Source organism: Acomys russatus, chromosome 18, assembly GCF_903995435.1.
Source record: "Acomys russatus chromosome 18, mAcoRus1.1, whole genome shotgun sequence".
NCBI lineage: Eukaryota > Metazoa > Chordata > Mammalia > Rodentia > Muridae > Acomys > Acomys russatus.
Window position 1 is genome coordinate 12,952,332 of NC_067154.1, and position 24,205 is coordinate 12,976,536.

Consider the following 24,205-nt stretch of genomic DNA (forward strand, 5'->3'; position numbering starts at 1 on the left):
ACAAGGCAAGAACATTAGGTATAGAAAGTGCAGACATTCTGGCATTACGGTTAAGTATCTGTCCTACCTAAAGGGAAAAGGAGTGCAGGACAGCAACTTCTAAAGCAAATTCAAAATCCAGAAAGTGAATTTTGTTTAGCTAAAGACCTGTTTTTCAGTCTGTTCTGTTTAATTCTATGGCTTTTACATCTCAGGTCTCAGCCTAGCTTTGATCATAAGCTCCAAAAACCAGGGGTGCAGTTGAGGACCCCAATAATCATCCCAAACCTAAGTGCTGCAACAAACTAAAGCCTTTCTCTTCTTAAGCGCAGGCCTGGCCGCTGGGCGAGTGCACTGACACAGACCGTCACAGTCCCAGTTGTTCTTCAGTACTTTGACATTGAAGCTCTTCTTATCACACACTGCCATTTAAATGAGTGTTTTTGCTCAGTCCCCTACCATCCATCCATCCCACCAAAACATAGATACATATAAATTTGAAAAGGTTAAGTAAAATTAGCTTTTAAAACCCAGTAAAGCAAGGGATGATCCAGTTAAGCCTGAAGAAACTTGAAGATTCTGAAACAGGGGAAAAAAACACACAGAAAACCAATGCGCCCCCAAAACACGGCAGCCCACAGGCCTGGGAACAGCTTCCTACCTGCCCGACGCGTGTGAGAGCATCATATTTGCCCAAACAACTTTGGGAAGCCTGAACCTGGATTTTGAAAAATTCCAAGCAACATGAACCCACAGCTGAGAGACTCTTGCATGGCCTCACTTGACAGACTTCTGAGGAAAAGCCTGCACTCCTTCCAGAATGCTCCCCGATCTGCTGAATCCTTGCCATGTGTCCTAATCCAATTTACTCAACATCAGTCAAAAGAGCAAAGGCATGTGCCTGTCAGGGGCTGTGGGAAAGTATTCTGATGGGCTGTAAATAACTGAAAGGTCCAGAAAAGCAGCTTCAGCTGGACTCTCAGGAAGCCCGGGAACAGCCAAACTCACATCCCTGGGAGAAGTGGGTTCAAGGCCCAACAGTGCCTTATACCGTTTTTACTATGTCTTTCATACATGCCGACGGCTGTTCTTTCTGAAACATGATGCTGCACAGGCCTTTCCATAGCCCTTCCCAGCTACCCAAATAAAGTAACTCTCTCCTTTAAGATGTCTGTGATGACTTCACTCATATCACTTCTGGTACCAGAAATGGTATGGGCCTAAAGGCTCAACTACTGGTAACCGATGCTCATGCTGCCTTGGAGGCTTTTTTTTTTTTTTTTTTTCTTTACTTATTTGGTAGGGGGATTACTGAGAACTGGACTTGTAGATTTGACATGCTAAGAACATGCTTCATCACTGACCTGCCCCCTGCCCCTAGAAGTTCCTGACACCATGTTCTGCACAGGAACAGTCCCCTCCAACACTGCTCTGCTCCACAAAGGCGGCTGGCAGCTGGGAGCCGGTACTTAGAAACTTGCTTCCTTGACACCAGGTTTTGGTTTTGTTGTGGGCTTTTGGGGAACAAGGGTTTGTTTTTGTTTTTTGAGACAGGGTCTCACTCTGTAACCTTGGCTAGCCTGGAACTCAGCATGTAGCCCAGGCTGGCCTTGGACTAAAGATCTTTCTTCTTCAGTCTCCCAAGTACTGGGATAAAGGCATGCACCACCATTCTCTACTATAATATCAGGGCAAAAAGAAGAACAGAAACCTAATTCTACAAGGATGGAGAAAGAGAAATGCCAACATAAAACCCTACTGCCATTTCTGTTGATTCTGACAGAATGAACAGAACTGGAGTCCAGTTGCTCCTTGCAGCGATGTCCATGCTCCCAGTTATAGGAAAAACAGATTCTCGCACAGCTGGATGGCTGGTTCATGATGCAAAATCTGTCCGGACAGGAAAGCTAGCTTGTGGGCATACTTGCAAGGAGCTGGAACTCGGATGGTGCCAGGCCAATTCCAGTACATGTGGCACAGTTTGAAAGTCAGCCTAAAATTAAGAAGAAAATGTTTTAATCACTTTCACCTACCTGGGGCAGACATGGTTTCCCTCTTGGGCATGCAGCACACAGCACACAGCACACATACCAACAAACAAGGACGGGGTGGAGGCGAAATTCTGGGAAACTTAATGATGTTTTTCAGGAAGCATTAGTTTTATATTTGTTTACTTGGTTTGCCTTGGGGTACAGTTTCTCAACTATCTTTGCCTAGGCTGGCTTGGAACTCCACTAGCTCAGGCTGGCTTTAAACTGTCAATGATCTCCCTGCCTCAACATCTCAAGTGCTGGGATTATAGGTGTGAGCCACTAGGTCTGAGATAGAAACCATTATTTTTTATCTAGAATTGTTTACATTTCCACTTAAGCCATAGGATGGGTATCTTCTAATTTTAAATATTAAATTTAAATAAAATTAAACTTAAGTATTATATTTTTAAAAAGAAGGGGCTGGAGAAATAGCTTAGCAGTTAAAAGCATTTACCTGCTCTTCTAGAGGATTCGAGTTTGGTTCCCAGTAACCATATGGCAGCTCACAATCATCTGAAACTCTAGTTCCAGGGCATCTGACTCCCTTTTCTAGCCTCCACAAGCACCAAGCACACGTGTGTGTGTGTGTGTGTGTGTGTGTGTGTGTGTGTGTGTGTGTGTGTGTGTGTGTGTGTATGTAAAATACCATACATGTAAAATACAATAAAAGCAGAAAATGGCACCAAGGGAAAGGCTATAAAAGGGCATCCAGTAGTCTGTTGGGTCTATATATCATAAATAAATGTGGCTGTGTGTCATAGTCATCCGCAGTGGTTATATATCTATCTTTCCACCTGGCTACCTAGCTAGCAGATTGGGGGGGGGTTGTGTTTTTTGTTGTTGTTGTCGTTGCATGAATTGTTGTTTTGCCTGCATGTGTGTCAGATCCCCTTGAACATGAGCTACAAACAGCTGTGAGCTGCCATGTGGGTGCTAGGAATGAACCTAGGTCTTCTGGAAGAACAACAGTCCTACTAGCTAGTTTTTGAGACAAGGTCTTATTATGTAGCTGTGACTGTCCTGGAATTAACTATGTCCTTCAGATTGGTGATTCTCTGGCTTTGGTCTCATAAGTGATAAAATTATAAACATGTGCTACCACATGCAGCTGGAACAATCTGTTAAAATGTAAGTGCCACCAGGCAAGGTAGTGCATCCCTGGTTCAAGAGTTTGAGACCAGCAGGGCGTGGTGGCGGACGCCTTTAATCTCAGCACTCAGGAGGCAGAGGCAGGTGGATTTGTGTGAGTTCAAGGCCAGCCTGGTCTACCAAGTGGGTTCCAGGACAGCCAGGGCTATACAGAGAAACCCTGTCTCGAAAAACAAAACAAAACAGAAGTTTGGGACTGGCCTGGGCAATGTAGAAAGTCCATTTTTTTTTTTTTAATTTTTTTACTTTTTGGTTTTCCAAACCAAAAGGCTGTGTTAGCCTTGGCTATCCTGGACTCACTTTGTAGACCAGGCTGGCCTTGAACTCACAGCTATCTGCCTGCTTCTGCTTCCTGAGTGCTGAGATTAAAGGCATGCACCACCATGCCTGGCCCAACAAGTCCATTTTAAAACTTTTTAAAAAATGATTTACTAATTTTTATTTTATGTGCATTGTTGTTTTGCCTGCATGTATGTCCGTGTGAGGATGCTGGATCCTCTGGAACTGGACTTACAGACCATTGTGAGCTGCCATATGGGTACTGGGAATTAAACCTAGATCCTATGGAAGAGCAGACAAAACTCTTAATCACCGAGCCATCTATCTCTCCAGCCCCACAAAACCATTTTTCTAAAAAAAAAAAATTTAAGAAAATACCAACATTTTATAATGCATAGGAGTGAGGGACGGCAGTCATCCATATTTTCTTGAAGTTCTTCAAATGATTTTAATTTAAAAGCAGGATTACAGATCACTCCTCAAAAAAAAATAAATAAATAAAACTCTACTATGTGACTATTTGGGGGAGTCAAGGGGTAAAATATTGGGGTATAAGGCCGGGCATGGTAGCGCATGCCTATAATCTCAGCACTCAGGAGGCAGAGGCAGGTGGAGCTCTGTGAGTTCGAAGCCAGCCTGGTCTACAGAGAGAGTTTCAGGATAGCCAGGGCTATTACACATGAATTCTGTCTCAAAAAAAAAAAAATAAATAAAATTGAGGTAGAAAGCTGGCTTAGTTGGTAAAGTGCTTCCTGTATAAGGCCTGAGTTCAGTTCCTTCCCAGCAACTACATGGGGTATGCTTGTAATTGCAACACAGGACACAGAGACCTTGTCTAACTGGGGTCCCAGATCCCAGTGAAAGGCACTGTCTCAAAAATCAAGGTAGATAGCTGCTAAAAAAAAGGCACTTTATGTTGACTTCAGCCTCCATACCTATGCATACACGTACAAACACATTCATACACACACACATACACACATACATACAAACATCCAAGGGGTAAAATATCTTGAGGGACAGCGACTAGTGCCTTAGCTATTGGTCAGGATAACAGTGAGAACAGGTACATTTCTGGCAGCCTTACCTCTGCATGTGGTCAGGGCTCAGATTTGCAGTGTTCAGGACACAGATGTAGTGTGTAGGTATGCCACAGCCCTGTCGCACATGATGGGCAAGAAGGTAGAAATCCACCCTTGCAAACAAAGAGCACCGACTAGTGAGAGACTGCAACCTTCTGAAGACCACTGTAGCCCCACTATACAAGGCTCAGGGAGGAAAATGACAAAGTCAATTACAGGAAAGGATGCGTGTGCGTGTGTGTGTGTGTGTGTGTGTGTGTAGGCTCATGGATATAATCTCAGCACTGGGGAGGCTGAGGAGGAGGTCAGCAATTTGCTGAGGGCAGCCTGGGCTACATAAAGAGTATTTTGGGGAGTGGTATGGGCTACCTGAGACCCATACCATAAGAGAGAAAGAGGGGAAAAAAGTATACCTAAGAAATAAAAGCACCCTGTCTTGAAAAAAAAAAAAAGAAAGAAAGAAAGAAAGAAAGAAAGAAAAAGAAAAAAAGAATAGCTTTGTTATAAAAAAAAATTAAGGCTCTGGACACAGCTTAGGGGGTCAACTGCTTGCCAAGCATTCATGAGGCACAAAGTGTGTGTATATGGGGGCATGTACTTGTGTGTACACACATGTCTGAGTATCTGTGATTGATGGAGATGAAGCTCTGCTCATACTGAGCATCACCACTGGGCTCAGGCAAAGCTTGCTTTTTCAAGTCCAACATGAGGATTCCATCCTGTCCAGGGATATTCAGGCAACAGACAGCTTCTCCTGCTTAGTCTTCCTCACCTGAGAACCCTATTTCACCTACTTACCACTCACAGCTGGTTATGGTATGGTCAACCACAGTCCCAGGGGAGGGGGTCACAAAGTGATCAGGAGCAGCAAGGTACAGATTGGTGCTAATCTTCTTCTGAACGACAAACACTACCATCTTGGGGTGGTAGTTATCAAAAGCTTCAAAACACTTCTGCAGCTGAGGAATCTCGTAGTTGGCAACTGTCTTTAGCTGGCCATCAGACACTCCATCTCGGTACACCACGATCTTCTCTGGGAGACAGTGGTTCACCTGAAATGACACCTGGAAAAGGTGATTCCAGGGGCTCTTGGCTCAAAGACCACAGTGCAAAGCTCACACTCATTGTACAGGCTGGAGACTTGGCAGTTGGTCCCATAGCAGTTAGCCCCTAAGTACGTGACTGCCAAGCATGCCAAAAGTTTATAACCATTTCTAGATTTGCTCAGAGTATGAAACAACCTGATACAGACAAGGTGCTATAAAATATAAAAGCAAGACAGGGCAATTATGAGTCACATGCTCATGGCCTACCCTCTAACAGAGGGAACAACATTAAAAGGCAATGGCAAAGGCCTGATGTGCTTGCACACACCTGCAATGCCAACACCTGAAAGTCTGAGACAGGAGGATCACCATGAGTTCTAGTGCACCTGGGCCATACAGTGAAATATTGTCTGATACCTTGATGATTTATCAATGAACAAAGAGTTCTTTTTATTTCTTCATCAGTTTAATAGTTTTCCACATGTGAATCTTGCTATATTTTTTCTTCCTTCCTTCTTTCTCTCTCCTCCCTCTGAGATAGCTACTCACTATGCTGCACTGGCTAGCCTGGATTGCACTACACTGGCCAGGTTAGCCTTGAATTCATAAGCGTCCTGCCTGCCTCTGTCTCTCAGGTGCTGGCCACACCTCTAATCACCATAGTCAGGTTGAAGTTCCAGCCTAGTAGTGGCTCACAGTGGAACTCAAATTTAATATATGAAGCAGGAAGCACTCACACTACATCCAAGCCATAGTTTCCCATCTTTGTAAGCATTTTTTTTTGTTGTTGTTTGGTTTTTCGAGACAGGGTTTCTCTGTGTAGCCTTGGCCATCCTGGACTCACTTTGTAGACCAGGCTGGCCTCGAACTCACAGCGATCTGCCTGCCTCTCTCTCCCGAGTGCTGGGATTAAAGGCGTGTGCCACCACGCCCGGCTGTAAAGCATTTTTTAAAGATTTATTTTATACGTGTGTTTTGCCTGCCTGTATATGTGTATGTTCAGCATGTGTGTGCTGCCTGGTGCCCTAAGAGTTTAGAAGATGGTATCAGGTCCCCTGGAACTGGAGAGAGGTGGTTGTAAATTACCATGTAGGTGCTGGGAACTGAACCTGGGTCCTCTGCTCTTAACCACTGAGACATCTCTCCATACCCGACTTTTTTTTTTCTTTTACAATTGAACTTCAAATAAAACCACACACATCACTGCCATTGAAGACTAAAAGTGATAGCATTTGGGAGAAATAAACTTCAATTTCCTTTCTTTAGTTACCTCACTTGGGACTTCTAAAATGAAGCTGCAGCGAACAGCAACTGGACAGGAAGCTACCTTTGCTTGCAGTGAGCATGGTTACTGCTCTATAATGAGAGGTGGCTTTACCAAAGCTATGCAAGGCTAACTCAGAAGGGACTTCAACCTATGTGACAAAAAGTACCTTACCCAGGTCCTCCATGAAAAACCCCTATATCTAGTGGCATCACATTCATGAGAAACTTCAGCTAGCTGCTTCCCCTCTAAGATGAAGAATAAAGTAATAGCATCCCCATGACTGTTACTGCCAAGAACCACAAACTGGGTGGCCCAAGCATGAGACATCTGTTATCTCATGGTTCTGAAAGTTGCAAGATGAAATCAAAATGTAAGTAGTGGGCTGAGGATGTAGCTCAGTTAGTGCTGCCCTAGCGTGCACAGACCTCTTGTCTGATCCCAGCACTGCATGATGTGTGTGTGGTGGTACACTCCTGAAATCCCTGTGCTTGGGAGGTAGAGGCAAGATGATTAGAAACTCAACAACACCCTTGGCTACACAGCGAGTTTGAGGCCAGCATGGAATACATGAGACCACATTTGTTGATGTTGACGTTTTAAGAGAGGTTTTCTCTGGGTATCCCTGGCTGTCCTGGAACTCACTCTGTAGACAGGGCTGGCCTTGAACTCCAAGAGATGCCTGTCTATGCCTCCCAAGAGCTGGGATTAAAGGTGTGTGTCATCAGGTCTGGCCTAGGTGAGCATGAGCCATGTTTCTTCTGAAGGCCCTAGAGAAGCATCTGTTTATAACCTCTCAAGCTCACAGAGGCTGCGAACTTCTGCCTCAATCTTCAGCATTGTTTGCTCAGTGGGGTGTGGTCATCTGTGTCTCTGCACTTTCACATTTTCCATCTTAGAATAGCAGAAATAGCTGGATGTGATGGAGCATATCAGCACAGTTGACGAGACAAGGTGATTACAATTCAAGGCCAGTCTGGCATACAGAGAGCTGGAGATCAACCCGAGTTACACCAAGAGACCCTATTTCTATAATTCATACTCTCCCCAAAAAAGAATAGCAGCCACTGGGTTAGGAACCACCCTAATCCAGTCCTACCTCCCTTTGCTGACCAAAAAACCAAACTGTTAAAAAACAAACACTGCTTCATTTTGTTTCTACAGTGTATTCACATTACATCTGCATTGAGAATGCTGCTTCATTGCTGCCTTTTCAGACACTGCTTTGGTCCTTGTGGTTTTTGCTGCCTTGTGAATTATTTCTACATGTATGTTGTATTTTACCCCTACACTCCCAGTATCTCTTGGCTTCCCTGTTTTGTTTTTGTTTTTGTTTTTTGTTTTTGTTTTTTTAGCTTTTGCATCTCTGTGCTTCAGTCTGACTGCTTTCTTCTTGCCTTTCTTTAGCTGTATTTAAAGCACTGTTACCCACTGTTTTGGACAGCAGCATCCATGTCTGCCTCCCCAGGAATCTCTAAGCTGACATCCTACTCTACAGCCTCTCAGAATGTGACTCTTGTTTTAGATAATGACACAAACACAGAGGTAAGAATGTACGAAAACCCATTTATAGGACAAAGAAAGAGGAGAAAAAGAAATCAACTCACTGTCACCTTCACCTCAAAGTTCTTGCCTCAGGAACTATGAGGAAATACATGTCTGCTCTTCAAGCCTTCCATCATGGTACTTTGTTATAGCATCCTTAGCATACTGACACACTCATCTACAGAGTGAGTGTCCACCCTCAGTGATTACAGTTTTCACTTCTAAAAACTGTAGGTTTCAAAGCTTTCAGTTCACTGTCCAAATTCCTGGTACTGTTTTTTCCTATCTCTTTGAAGATACATTTATTCTTTTTAAACCCTGAATTATGTGGGGGCAGCATGGACATGTTACTATGTGCTGTGACGTATGTGCACACGCTGGTGTGAGGTAGGAACAGGTTCTCTTCTACCATGCATGCTCCAGGGAGCAAACTTAGATGGTCAGGCTTGTTGCAAGCACCTTTACCCACTTGGCCATTTGCTGGCCCTCATCTGTCTTTTGAGATGAGGTCTCACTGTATTGTCTGATGTAGCCTCAAACTACAATCCTCCAATCTCAGCCTCTGGAGAAGCTGGGATAGCAGAAGCAGAAGATGCACGGCGGCGTATCTTCTGTGAGTTACTCAGGACAGGAGCTGCTGGGAGGGCCTGGGCTTTGGCTTTGGCCCTCTAAGAGTAACTTTCTGACCTCTCAGCTGCACGTCCTTAGGGGAAAGGTACCCAAGAGCAACCCTTGTTTCTCGGCATTTCTGTTGCTTCATTTTCATCTTCACTTTCTTAGTTTTCTTATTTCATCAGGTCTTTAATTGAACTGAAGCCGACCGGAGACAATGGCTCACATCTATGAATCTAGCCCAGATTAGTAGTGATTTCTAGGGTAGCCTGAGCTACTATATAAAACCCCAGCTCAAATAAACAACAACAAGAACAAACACAAATACAGAGAACGTGCATATGATATTCCCTTTTCAAAACCAAAAGCCAAATATGATGTTTACATAAGCAAACAGATAATGTGGGCTCTGAAGTGATTTACCTATTAAAAATCTGGGGGCAGGTTCCTGGGTGTCTGGGTACAGGCACTGACAAACTGGGAAAAATCAATATCTTGGATCAGTAGAGAAAATTTGAGGAATTGAGATGATTCAAAGTTGAATTATACTTTACTCTAAAGGACTATGACACCTCTCACTTCAACACACTCTGGGGTATGGCTCATTAGGGCCCCAAAGTGAAAGATGGAGGTGTTCTCGTACCATCTGTCCTTAGTGGGGTCTATCTGCTAGTGACTGTCCTGCAAAACACTGATGGACTGTCAGCACCACTCCTGGAAGGTATTTCAGTTACAGAATAAGTCCTCCAAGAAGACAAGGACAGTGCCAAAGATCATCAGAGCCAGCTTTGTCTGATTCTGTGTTTTGGAGAGTCTCACTGTGTATGTAGCTATGCAGCCCTGGCTGGCCTTGAACTTGCTACATTGCCATACCTCTACCTGAGCACAGGAATTGCTCTGGAGTATCTGCCTTGCTCCACTGAGTTCCCCTGCCCCACCTGCAGCCTTGTCCCAATGGAAACTGAAAATCAGCCATCACCATGGCACGGGATAGGGAGAAGAACAGAAATCCTTGAAGATGGGTTAGTGGCACACACGTGTCTTCCTAGCATTTAAGCAGGGCAATCAGAGAGTACAGCCTGGCCCCATGGTGCACTCAAGGCCAGTGTGAGCCTCATAGCAACTTTGCCATTCATTAGCTATTAAGCTATCTGAATAGAGGCATCACAGGCTGCATGTAAGTCAGACTACGAAGATTATAGAGTGCACTCAATCACAGGGGTGACTAGTCAACCTACCACAGCCATTAGAGCATCCCAGTCTGAATACCAAGGACCAGGTAAGTAGTCATGGTCGGCAGTTCTCCACGTGCCTTCTCATATCTTGTGCCAGGAGACAAAGTGTTCTGCCCTCACAGAGGGAACTACTGAAGTTCCCTGTGGAGCACTTCCTGACTGCGACAGTGCACCCCTTCTCCTAGTTGACTTTAACATCCATCCTTTTCCCAAAACGAACCCCAAATATGGATAGAATAGCTTAGTGAGTTCTGTGTCCCTTTGGTGAATTACCAAAACTGAGTAAGATTTGGGGAGCCGCCCAAACTTCCAACTTAGGCTGGGGCAAGCTTAGGTAAACTGCATTGTTCAGTCCTAGATTTTTGTATCAACAATGATATTTCTGAAATTAACATTTTCTAGAAAAGAGTATTAGCTAGGAAAAATGGAAGCCAAATTAGGAGACTACCATCTAGAAAACAAGAAAAAGTAAGAAGAAACAGAAGAGGAAAACATCAAAGGAATAAATAGAAAAAAAAAAGCCTCTTGCAAGCTGGATGTGGTGGCACATCTTTTAAGCTACCACTTGGGATGCAGAGCCAGGTAGGCTTCTATGAGTTCAAGGCCAGCCTGGTCTACATATGAAGTTCCAGAACAGCTCCTAAGGCAAAGAGAGACTTGTCTCAAAAAAACACAACCCAAAGCACAACAACAAAAACTCTGGGAGTACAGCTCAGCGGTAAAGCCTTACCTAGCACATTCAAGGTCCTGAGTCTGATCCCAGACACCACCCAAATAGAGAAGGGAGAGTAATGGCATAAGCAACAGACATAAGTCAGCAGGATGTGCCTACCAGTGAACAGTACAGCTCGAAGACCCTTGGGAGAAGAACAAAAATCAATCATTCTAACTAAGGGAGGAAACAGTGAGAGGAAAAGAGCAAAGTGTCACAGAAGTCATCTTTGAGCTAGGTCCTAGAAGACAGACAGAGCTTGCAAGCAAACAGTAATAAGAAAAGAAATAACAGAGTTTGGTGGTAAATTACCACATCATTTGGATCTCCTGAGAACAGGAGTCCACTGTGTGACACTGCAAGAATCTTAATTCCCTAAGAGACAAGGTGGGCTTTCAGAGACTCACTTCAGTCACATGAATCCGAGGTCTCTTGTGCTCTACCCGCTATGCAATGGCTACACTGGCCCCAGGAATGGGAGCCACTTATCATTGCCTCCTTTGATGTCCTGACCAGGACAAAAATCAGAACCTGGCTTGCTCACTCTTGTAAACCTCGTATCAGCTAATGACAGCAATTCTCCCTGGGTAGCATTCTTTGAAATTATGAGAAGTAAATTACAGTGAAGCTTTTGTCCTAAACCAAAATGAACAGTCAGCAACTAATGACAGTCATAAACAGCTAAGTATATTAATAAGTTTTAACTGTTGGAATTTACCTCCAGCTCAGCCAGTAAGGGCATGGGAATTAGGTCTGCAGGCACCAGCTGGCCAACCAGTCAGATCTTTATTACTTACCGAACAGCAAGCTGCTGTACAGAACAGAAGCCTGGAAGGGGATGAACACTGAGCCCTCCTTGGGGTTATGGGGTGTTATGGGGACACCTTTGATGTCCTCCCACCATGTCAGATCTCTGCTAAAAACGTAAATAGGCAGCTCTTAAAAATGTAGAAATGTTAGAATTTCTGGTCTCCTCACCTCATAATACTTTTTCAAGGAGCCCACCAAGCAGAGCTTCAGGCTGTCCACAATCTCCTGATGTGGCATCTGGAACACCACCCTCGAGTACCATTTGGTTAGTGTACTAGGCAGGGGAGGAGGAGAAAGGAGAGACACAGAGGAGGGCAGTGAGCAGCCATCCCCCCAGGGAGGACCTGTGGTCTGCTGTACACACACACACACACACACACACACACACACACACACACACACAGACACATACACACACACACACACACACACACACACACGGGGGGGGGGGGAGGGAGAGGGAGGGAGGGAGAGAGAGAGGTGCGCACAGAGCATAGGGAGCAGATCTGTGCCTCTGCATGGCGATCACACGGCAAATACAGACATTAGAGAGGAGCAGAGGAAGGAACTCAGAGCTTCTTATACTATGATACAGAGTGCCCAGAACTCATCTGTAGATTTATGAGGTCAGGCATCAAAACGAGGCAGCCAACAGTAGGACAGCTATGATTGTTGCTTACAGATTTATGCTGGCAACGAAGCCGACCACAGAGCGCATGCCTCTGCTGGGGTCATGGTACACATCCATCCCAATCACCATTAATTGTTTCTAGGGTGGAAAAACAAAGGCACAAAAGCAAAGCTCAAACCCAAGCAATTCACAACTCCATCTTTATTATTTCAATGTCAAAGCACCTCCTATCTAATTTATGTAAGAAAACAATCTCTGCAAAAGAAGTAAAGACTGTAATCAACTTGATTTTTGTTGTTTTAAGATTTAATTTTTTTATTTATGTATAGGAGTGTTCTATCTGCATATACACTTGCATTCGAGAAAAGGGCATCAGATCACATTATAGATAGCTGTGAGCCACCATGTGGTTGCTAGGAATTGAACTCAGAACCTCTGGAAGAGCACACAGTGCTCTTAACCACTGAACCATCTCTCCAGCCCCCAATTTGACATTTTATTATAGTTTTTTTCCTTTTGGTTTAGAGATCTGCCTGCTTCTGACTGCCAGAGTACTGGGATCACAGGTGTGCGCCCTCCTACCTTGACATTTTCTAAACACAAAGAACAAAATGAGATCTAGACCAGGGATCAGCAAGTATTTTCTATGAAAGAAAATGAATAAATCTGCATTGTGAGCCAAGTCTCCCTAGGAACCATGTAACTCTCTGCCCTTTTCACTACCATGGAAGACTGATGCAGCCAATGCAAGTGTACTTTGAAATACTGAGAACTGAATTTCAGATAATCTTCATATGTCAGGAAATGTTATCTCATTTTTTTTCACCATTTCAAAACATAAAGTACATGATTAGCTCATGGCCTGTCGAGTAACATGCAATAAGACAGCTGAACTCCTGAGTCCACACTGAGAGCAAGAAGGATGACAAGAGGGAGGACGGGAAAGAGCCAGGCACTGAGCAGATACAGTTCACTCACCAGTGGGATATCCACTCCCCAGAGCTCACCACCCAGTTTACAGTTCATCTGAAGTAAAATTTTCTGAGCCACACTCCGAAGCCTGGTGGGTTGACCAATGGTTCGGACATTGATGACCTGTAATGACAAGACCAGAGTATCATCAACCTCTTAGGAAATGTTAACAGTTCTAAAGTACCAACATCTCTTGGCTCCATGCCCTTCCTCTGTCCCAACAAGGAAACTGAAATCAGAGGATGCAGAGCGTTTGTGTTCAGTGACCCCATACCCTCCATACACCCAGATCTCTGTTATTTTCAGAACTGAATGTAATCACTATGCAAATAGCTGTTATCCTGTATTGACTAGGAAATAAACACAAGAGTTTTCTTGTTGGTCTGATGAGCTCAATAGAGGTGTAATTTTCTTTGAGAATGTTTTTAAACTATGGTGAAATAGCTGACGTAGAATCCATAGATAGGTCAGGCATGGTAGCATGTTTGACACTCCAACACTTCGTGTATATGAAGGAGGGGGGCTGAGGTAGGAGAGATATGAATTCAAGGCCACCTTTGTGTACATAGGGAGTATCAGGCTAGCCTTGGTCATATGAAACTGTCTCAAAAGACCACTAATACTGAGGACTGAGTATATTGTATTAAGAAACTTGAAACAGCTAAGCGTGGTGGCACACACCTTTAATCCCAGCACTCAGGAGGCAGTGGCAGGTGGATCGCTGTGGGTTTAAGGCCAGCCTGGTCTACAAAGTGAGTCCAGGGCAGCCAAGGCTACACAAAGAGACCTTATCTTGAGAAGCCAAAAAAGAAAAAAGAAAAAGAGAAAGAAACTTGAACTAGCATATGTCTGTTATTAGTAATCTAATTCTAGGGTCATTAGGCATACATACACATAATACGCACATGAACATAGAAAAATTTTCAAAATTATCTTATTCCGAGTGACATTTTTATAGTTCCCTCGGAAAAGTATTTTCCTTCTCAGACTGAAGCCTAGATGTCCAGCCTCAGTCCTGGGAAGCACCCAGGGATGCGGAGAGCAGAAGAGCCACTGGAAGAGCTACCTGCTGCTGCTGACTCATTCTAATAGGAATCTGTCAGCATGAGGCTCTGCCGACACTGGCCTGAGAGAGCTATCAGCTTCCGGAGCTTTAGAGAAGCTGAGCTGGGCTGCACCTTGCTTCTCACTCCACTTCCACTCACCTGTGAGGGCACTGGGGACTGCACACAGCACAGCTTCTTGATGGCCCCATAGAGATCGTCACGTGTGCCCATGATGATGCAAACAACCATCTGTATCTTCCCCTAGAGGAGGCAAGCATACAGTGTCAGAACTGATCATCCTAGGGACTTTCTTGGGACACAGATAAGGTACACAGGGAACTGAAAAAAGCAGATGGTGAACATTCCAGCCAGAAGTATCCATTGAGTCTGAACTGCCATGTACTAACACCTAGAGCTGGCTTTGACTCTGTGTCATTTATTAGGAGTCTTCCATGTCTAGAGCAGGGCCAGGCTTGGAAGTACACAAGGGTTCTAAGACTGCCACTCTGAGTTCCCTCAACGACTTCCTGTGTTCTTCAGTCAACTGAGCATATGTTAGACCACAGAACTTCAGCTGAGGAAGCATAGCATGTGTAGCACGATGCAGAAGTGTGCTCTTCACTCTCTGTGAGGAACAACAGACGCTGCCAGCAAGAGGCCTCGCAGAAGCCTCTATGTCCCAAGACTCTTAACCAATATCAAAACAGAGGACCTTCCAAGAGGAAGATGTAAACAGAAAATACCACAATGCTAAGAGACTCCAACTCTAGGACTGATTTCTCCACAACAATTCACCAGACACTTGGGTTCAAGATCTAAATATTTCCAAAGACTTTTCTTCTACCTCCATCCTCTCCTTTGTCTTCCTCCTCCATTTTCAAAGGTCTGGAGAGACAGCCCAGTGGTTACGAGTACCTGCTGCTCTTGGAGAGGACCTGGGTTCAAGTCCCAGGGCCCATGTGGCAGCTAATAACAGTCTGTAACTCCTATTCCAGGTGAACTAAGACCTGTTTTAGCATTCTCGGGTATGGAGCACATACACTGTGGACAGATATGCATGCAGGCAAAACTTTTAAATATCTTATTTACAAAGAGATAAGAAGGTAAAGTCTGGAAGCTGGGATGGAAGTGCCAGATCCAGTGTTCTGATCAATTATCAAGATCAGTTAATGTGTCTATGGCCAAGTTCATCACCAGGCAATGTGCACCCTGAGCCAGATAATTCTGTTACAACTCAGAGCTGAATCCAGAGACAGCACTTGGCCCAAATTGTTGGTTCCTGAACACAATGTGTTCTACAGATAATGAACTAAGTCAACTGTCTTTCAATTTCATAAAGAAAAGGCTAAAGAGAATGAGCCAACACAGAATGAGAAATGAAAATAACCAAAGGGCATGAAGAATAATACAGAGTTTCATGTGAAAATGAGAAGGACACAGGCTCCTGGGCATCATTGCGTGACAGTCACTAACAGACTGACAATCCAGGTAATTTAAGATTAGCATCCATTCAGACAGCTTGTAAGTTTACTGCAGTTCAGTTACTTTATTACCTCAACTCCCAGTAAGGACTGAATGGTCCGGATATAGGTCTCTATTCGGTCATCCTTCAGTTCAACCCAGGCTGGGGGGCTTATGCGCATGCCAATGGGGCCAGCTATCTTCTCCAACATGTTAACCAGCTCTCTGGCTTGGTCCATTGCTCTTTTTGGGTAAAAAAGTGCCCAGAAATGCATGGGAATCTAGGAACAAGCACATAATGAATTTAGACTTGGGGGATTTTCCTATAGAGAATAAATGACTTTGCACTCCTTCTGCTTGAGTTCCTCTGTCTTATATAATTCCTAGCATCCCACAGACTCAGACACAAACACTGACAGCCTTATAATGAAATACTACACAACAATGAAAATCGAAGATCTATAACCACATCCAACAATAAAAATGAAGTTCAGGAACACAAAGTTAAAGAACGAAGCCAGACATTAAAGACTAATCACTTGGGCTAGAAAGATGGCTCAGTAGTTAATAGCACTGTCTGTTCTTGCAGAAGTACTGAGCTGAATTCCTAGCAACCACATGGTAGCTCATAACCATCTATAATGAGATCTGATGCCCTCTTTCTATGTGTATATGTAATAAATAAATACATCTTGAAAATAAAATATTTACAATTTTAAAAAAGACTATTCAGTTTTTCATACACACACACACACACACACAATACACATAGTACAAAAATAGGTAAAAAGAATCTATGTTTTTGCCAACTCAGGACAATTGTTATTCCCAGGTAATGAGGGTGGTAATAAGAAGCAAATATGGTGAGGGGGTTGAAGGCATCTGTAAATCTCTGTTTCTTAATCCTTGGTGTTGGTTATATTGGTTTATTTAATAGAAATCAAGTTATACACTTCTTAAGTGTGTTTTTTAACTATGCTATATTTTAATAAAGCTTTAAAAGTTGATGTTCTTTATATGCGGCCACAAAGAGGAAGAGAGAAGAAAAAAGAGCAGGTAATGAGCTGACACCAGCTGAATCACCATAGTAACATACTTCCTTCCCTTGAGCCTGTGGTCAGAGAGAGGGTTCCCCTCCAACACTGCTTTCCAGAAGGGCTGGGCTCTCAGAGGACACCAGATCCCCAGTTTCTACCCTTTCAGAAGTACTTCCAAAATCACTCACAGTCAGGATAGAAGCATCTCTGGTCACTTCCTTAACCCAGTTCAGGTCCTCGGACGTGACAAATGAAGTGTTCCTTAGGTTAATCCTCTCCATGGGCAGAAGGCGACCTTCGATCTATATAGAAAATAAAGCACCACTGACGCAGAGGTAGCTGCAAGTCTTCAAGCAAACACTGGTCCTGCTGCCTCTGAAGCCTTCTCTGCTCTGTGGAGCTTGACCTATGACATCTGCCTCTTCTTTCTCTCCTTTATAGTCATGCTGGTCTCCAACTTGCAATGTGGTGAGCAGAGAGTCAATGCCAGGAGAGCCAATACCAGAGCCTGAGGCCTTTACCACTGTACCCTGGCCTCTGCACTGTGACTCAAGGCTGGCCAAAACTTAGCTGTCAGGTTTGGAAGCTAGTGTCTTTACCTGCCGGCATCACTGGCATCATTTTCTAATAAAAATTTTTTTGTATGTATTTCTTACTATGTATGCAAGTGTGTTTTTGTGTGTGCTGCATGTGTATATGTTTGTGTATTTCTGTGTGTGTAGGTCAGAGGGTCAAATCATTAGGTTATCTCCCTGAGCCCAGACTGCCTAGACTGGCTGGCCAGACAGCAGGGAAATCTGTCTGTATACCTTCCCCCACGTGGTATGAAGTTATACAAATACATACCACCAGGCTCCTGCATATACACACACAGTAAATAGAATGTAAAAATATTTTCTCAAGACTGGGTTTCTGTGTGCAGCCCTGGCTGTCCTGGAACTAGCTCTGTAGACCAGGTTGGCCTCAAACTCAAAGATCTGCCTGTCTCTGCCTCCCAAGTGTTAGGATTAAAGGCATGTGCCACAGCCACCTGGCACAACTTTTTTTTTTTTTAACAAAAGAAAAATAAAGACACAGAACTCTAAGAATAATACAGGTTAGGCTCAATCTCTAGCATCACAGAAAAATAGCCTAAAAAAATTAAAACAAGGCTGGCAAAAGGCTCAGCAGGAAAGGTACCTGTCTGACTGAGTCTGATCCCCAAACCCCGTAAGGTTGAAAGGGAGAACTGATCCTACATAATGTCTTCTTGCCGACACACAAGCACCATGGTCTGACCCATACACACACAACAAATAAATATATACATAGACAAACAAATATATAAAACAAAGATGGGTAAATATAATACAAAATGTTAATTAAAATAATGTTAAGAGCAGTATGGAGCTTGGGGCAGGGGTGGAACATGGCTTTAATCCCAGCACTTAGCATGCAGAGGTAGGTGGATCTCAGTGAGCTTGGGGCCAGCCTGGTCTATAGCAAACTCCAGGCCAACCAGGGCTACATAGTGAGATCCTATCTCAAAATAAACAACTCTGTGATAGAAAATTAAAATGACAGTTGTAAATTAACGCTTTGCTGGCTTCCTACTTGACCAGAAATAAATAACTCTGATCTTTGGGAAATACAGAAGAAAAGTCTACAAACAATGCTAACATAGTAAACCAAGGGAATTCAGATATCATGAAAAAAAAGTTTAACAATAAAGTCAAGAATATGCGGGCTGCATTCCTCATATGCTTAGTTTGCTCTCTGTACCTTTTAACATATTCGTAATAAAACTATGAACAGAAAAAAAAAGAAAAAGAACAAAGGCAAGGGGCTGGAGAGATGGCTTAGTGGCGGCTCTTGCAGAGGATCTGGGCTCAGTTCCCAGCACTCACATGGTGGCTCACAGCCATGTAACTCTAACGCTCTTCTGGCCTCTGCAAGCACTAGGCAGGAATGTAACTAACATTCAAAAGCGCAGACTAAATGTACACATAAAGATAAACAAAACCCAAAACATAATGAAACAAAGAACAAAGCCAAACCCACAGTAAGGACAGGTGAGGATCGCCTCTTACTTCACCCAGCTCCAGGCCCTGGTTTGGGTGGCCTGCTGCACGCACGCACGCACACACACACACGCACGCACACGCGCCTCTGCTTTACCTTGTGGACATCTTTTTGCAGACTGAGCCCCCAGCGGGTCAGCTCATTGTTGGCTGTCTCATTTTGTGAAATTCTCTGCAGCAGACACTCCAAAGCACTGTGGTGCTGTTTGGGGCTTAGGTTAATCTGCTGAGTCAAGTCCTAGACAGATATAAAAAGTAAGATTGCAAGTTCTAAGCATCACTCCCTTTAGCAGTAGGTTAAATAAAACTCAGTGCTCTGAAATGTTGCCACAAGCCATCTCATGCTCAAGGAAATCAGTGGAAATTTACCAAATGTAGCTGGGGACTTCTGTAAATATTTCTCAGGAATATGGATGAGGTACATGGAGAAAAATTAATAATAAAATTAACAACTTTTAGCGTCTCCTCCCTCCCTTGCCCCCTCCACCCCCCTCTCTGATATGGCAGGGCACACCTTTAATCCCAGTACCTGGGAAGCAAAGGCAGGTGGATCTCTGGGAGTTGGAGGCCAATCAGGGCTGTGAGACCTTGTCTCAAAATAATTGATTACTTTTATTTATTTTTTGTTTTTGCTTTTGCGTTTTGTTTTTTTCGAGACAGGGTTTCTCTGTGTAGCCTTGGCTGTCCTGGACTCACTCTGTAGACCAGGCCGGCCTCAAACTCACAGCATCCACCTGCCTCTGCCTCCCCAGTGCTGGGATTAAGGGCGTGTACCACCACTGCCTGGCAATTGATTATTTTTTAAAGCTACTGACTCTGCTCCAGGACATTTGATTTCTTTCTCAATGTATCTTTTAAATTAAAAATTCCTAAGAGAGTCTATGAACAGAAACAAAGTGGGGAAGTCTTAATTACACCAATCTCAAATCTGGGGAAAATCTAGGAGGGAGGGCCAGACGTGGTGATCTTATGCTAGGACAGTGAGCCACATTCAGGCTTGTCAGCGTCACCATAAGGCTATTTTCCCCTCCAAACTTGTCACATTATAGGCACTATGAGGGATGCTTAATAAGTGTGTCTGAGGAACCATGAACCATCCAGCTGCTGTTCAGAGCTCCTGTGGGACTAGATAGATGAGTGATAGACAGGCAGACAGAGATGACAGAGTTAGAGAGATGATAGATGATAAACCGAGATAGATGAAAGAGAGACGATAGATAGATAGATAGATAGATAGATAGATAGATAGATAGACAGACAGACAGACAGACAGACAGACAGAGACACTGGCGAAATTATAAAGTCATCAGGGGTTGGCAGCTGTTGGGAAGAGCAGGAGCTGAAGGATCAGAAAGTAAACATGACAGAGTCTCCCGCAGGACCTGTCTGCTCCCTTAGGCTCTCTGTAATGCATCTTGAAATCTTACATGGCATGTGGGTCTGGAGAAGACCAGAAAAGCAAGGTGGCAGAGAGCAGCTGAAGCCCAGACCGCCCGGTGGATGGCAGCAGTGAAGGTCTGGCTGCACGCTGCCAGGGTCATTGCCTCTCAGAGCTCCACGAGCTGATGATGCTCCCAGGGCCTCAGAGCTCCACTTCTCATCTGCCCCCTCACTGGCTTTTGCATCACTTTCCTCCATACCTTCACATAACTGATCATTTAGAGGAACTCTACAGTAATTGGTATTCTCAAGGAGTCTCATTTACGGTTCCCTAATCAGCTAACCATCGACCACCTGACGGGGAAGGATGTGGACAGGGCTGTTCCTTTTCTCTCAGAATCTAGTGCTTACCTGAAGACCTCCAAGGCCATGACATGTGCAGTGTGCTCTCTCTGGGAAAGCATGCACATGTGAGTCTACAGAAGGGAAACTGGAGCTCAGAAGAAAGGGCTTGACCAGGGAGTCAGAGATGGAACCTCACCCACTGCTGCTGCTCACCCCAAAACAGCAGGCACCACCCCCCAACACCAAGACTCCAACCTTCATGGCCCTGAAGTCCTTCTTCATCTTCTCAGGGATCCCCGTCATGAAGGAAAGCTCAGGCAGCAGCAGGATCTCACCCTTCAGCAACTTAGACAAGAAAACAGAGGGAAAGTGAGGGACAGAGATGGCATCCCAGGGTCTATTCAAGGCAGGTGCAGGTCTGCAGTGACAAACCTGCCATTGAGGAACTTTTATAAAGCCCCAAGGAGAGGACAACAGCACAGAAAACACTGTATTCTGCCTTTCCTCAGACACAATACAGGCAGCTGCTGTGGCAAGTAAAACAAAAAGGAAGGGAGGGTGTCACAAGGAGAGAAAGAAAGAGGGAAAAATGCCCAAATAGTTTTGTCCATATTGAGCCTCAAAAGAACAGCAAAATGCTGGTCTCCTCAAGCTCGGTGTCTCTTCTCAGCCACCTAAGCCTTAAAGGTTGAGAGGAGGTGGGGCTGGAGAGATGGCTTAGCAGTTAAAAGCACTTGTGGCTCTTGCAAAGGAATGGGGTTGGGTCCCAGAACGCACAGAATGGTTCATAACCATCTGAACCTCTAGTTCAGGAGCTCAGACACCTTCTTCTGACCCTAGTGGACATCAGGCATACACATCTTGCAGAGACAAACATGCAGCCAAACACCCACACACACAAAATAAACATCTGAGTGTTTTTTATTTTAAAAGACCAAGTGGACTATCACTGCAATTCTCTGGGCCCTTCACCTGTTAAAAATAAATGTCTGCACCTTCTCTCTTGAATCTACAGATTTATTTTTATTATATTAATTATGTGTATGTGGGCAGGGGGAGGTAATATGCACATGAATGCAAGTGTCTAGAGGGCACTGGAGCTGGGATTACAGTAGTTATAAGTCACCAGATGTGGATGTAGGGAATCGAACTCAGCTCTTCGCGAAGAGCAGTATGTGTTCTTAATCACTGAGCCTTCTCCCCAACCCCATAATTTTTTTTTTTTTTTTTTTGAGGAGAGTCTCACTATGTAGCTTTTGCTGTCCTGGAATTCACTATGCAGACTAGGCTGGCTTCTAACTCAAGAGATATGCCTGCCTCTGCCTCCCAAGTGCTAGGACTGTAGACATGTGATACCACACTCATATCAAGAGTTTTAATCTTTTTTTTGTATATGTAAGACTGTTTTGCCTCATGTATATATGTATCTGGTGCCCACAGAGAACCAGAAAAGGCCTAAGAGTCCTTGAAACTGGAGTCATAGACAGTTGTGAGCTGCCATGTGGGTGGTGAGAATGGATTCCAGGTCCTTTCGGAGAGCAGCCAGTGCTCTTACCCACTTTACCATATATATATATGGAATGCTTATGCCTTTAACCCAGTTGTTTATGTGGGTATTTAGGTCCTCTTGGTGTAGCCTGGCAACTCTGGCTAGAGGAAAAATAAAAACATTTCCAACATGCCTCAGCATACTGCACACATGCACACAGGAACATGAGTGCACACAAGTGGCCAACAGGAGAGAGGACTACTGCTGGAGTGTAAGCCACTCACTGTGCCGTGGTTGTTCTGTCTCTCACTGGGCCTATGGATGAGCAGTGGCTGGTCATCTTCTTTAACTGTGATCCCGTAGTTCTTGCTGAAGCAGGACAGAATTACAAAGTGTCACCACTCCTACAACAGCCCTCGCAGCTCTGCCCCAGTGCCAACTATTGCAGCTTACACAGTGCCCTCATCGAAAATCCATCAGAAGCCAATCACAGCATATCTAAGTGGAAAATGCCGGCTACAGTTTCTTTGCTAATAGACAGAGAACAAAGGCTATAGCCCAGGAGAGAAGCATGTGAAAATGAATCAGGCTAAAGAATTTAGACAATAGAAAGATGAAATAAAAGTCTAATGATTAAAGACTTGAATTTCAATTCTCTCACCAGACAAAATCAACAAGAAAAATACATCAGAGCTCAAAATTCACTTCTACAGTAATTATCAAAGAACCAACTGTAAGGACACCATGTTCAGGCCAGACCACCACAGACAAGCTCAGTTGGTCTCAGGTGTATTCCCAGGTTACAGATCGGTATACAATGTCAGGCAGTGCGCCATCCTACCTCCACCCTCAGACCAAGGTGAGGCCCTCATCTGTACCTGTAGTACTGCAGGAACGTGATCTCCTTCCCATCAGACATCAGGAAGCTGTCTTTGGGGGTCTTGTTCCAGTCCACATCGTCGACGCGGTATGTGCGGTTGTTGTAGCGTGTGATGACGACGCTGCCAACCAGAAGCTTGCTGCACTCGTCCCGGAAGTGCTCCTTGCTCTGCTGGTACACAGCATGCCTTTGGGAAGAGGCGAGAGGCTGGGATGGCACTCATACACTCAGGGTGGTAAGACAGGGTTAGGGGACAGTAAATGATTTAAGGGCCTACGGGTTGGATCACAGCTTATACCCTTTTACAGCTATAGTCATGACATGACCCAACTACCAGTTTGCTTTTGTTTTTTACTTTTTGGTTTTGTTGTTGTTGTTGTTTTGAGACAGGGTTTCTCTGTGTAGCCTTGGCTGTCCTGGACTTGCTTTGTAGATCAGGCTGGCTTCAAACTCACATCGATCCACCTGCCTCTGCCTCCCGAGTGCTGGGATTAAAGGCGTGCACCACCATGCCTGGCTTTGTTTTTTACTTTAACTATTGTGCATTGGTATGTATGTCTGCATATTAGTATATACATGCCAGAGGCATCAGATCCCCTGGAGCTGGAATTAGTGATAGGAGGTTGTGAGCTATCTGATGTGGGTGCTGGGAATCAAATTTGGGTCATCTGAAAGAACAGCAAGTGCTCTTAAGTGCTGAGCCATCTCTCTAGTTAACCCCAACTCACTTCCTCTTCTCGAAACACGGTCTCACTATGATGCAGCCTTGGCCGACTTAGAACTTACTATGTCGACTAGGGTGAACCTTAACTCAAAGAGATCTGTCTACCTCTACCTCAAGAATCCTGGGATTAACGGTGTGTGCTATCATGCTCAGCTAACTGTTGTGTGTGTGTGTTTTTTTAACTGAAGTCCCCCAAAGAAGTCACTTGTATTGTATGTTTTTTTTTTTTTTTAATCCAGGGCCATGCATGGTGGCACATGCCTTTATTCCCGGCACTCCGGAGGCAGAGGCAGGCAGATTACTGTGAGTTCCAGGCCAACCTGCTCTACAAAGTGAGTCCAAGACAGCCAAGGCTACACAGAGAAACCATGTCTCAAAAAAAAACAAAAACAAAAACCCAAAAACCAACCAACCAAACAGAAAATCCAGGCTAG

The 24,205-nt window shown here is 44.3% G+C and overlaps 1 protein-coding gene across 1 annotated transcript in view; it reads right to left on the reverse strand.

The window, feature by feature from the left end:
* Positions 1–1,692: 1,692 nt before the first annotated feature.
* The window catches only part of Piwil2 (piwi like RNA-mediated gene silencing 2), a 55,843-nt gene continuing 33,330 nt past the window's right edge, over positions 1,693–24,205 (reverse strand). The window contains exons 11-23 of the mRNA XM_051160797.1: positions 23,046–23,234; positions 22,452–22,536; positions 20,934–21,023; positions 19,051–19,191; positions 17,082–17,195; positions 15,949–16,137; positions 14,555–14,656; positions 13,356–13,472; positions 12,427–12,515; positions 11,915–12,020; positions 5,321–5,574; positions 4,528–4,635; positions 1,693–1,972 (exon numbers count right to left, since the gene is read on the reverse strand). Coding sequence (XP_051016754.1) covers positions 1,816–1,972; positions 4,528–4,635; positions 5,321–5,574; positions 11,915–12,020; positions 12,427–12,515; positions 13,356–13,472; positions 14,555–14,656; positions 15,949–16,137; positions 17,082–17,195; positions 19,051–19,191; positions 20,934–21,023; positions 22,452–22,536; positions 23,046–23,234 — 1,741 coding nt within the window. The 3' untranslated portion in view covers positions 1,693–1,815. The remainder of the gene's footprint in view (positions 1,973–4,527; positions 4,636–5,320; positions 5,575–11,914; positions 12,021–12,426; positions 12,516–13,355; positions 13,473–14,554; positions 14,657–15,948; positions 16,138–17,081; positions 17,196–19,050; positions 19,192–20,933; positions 21,024–22,451; positions 22,537–23,045; positions 23,235–24,205) is intronic.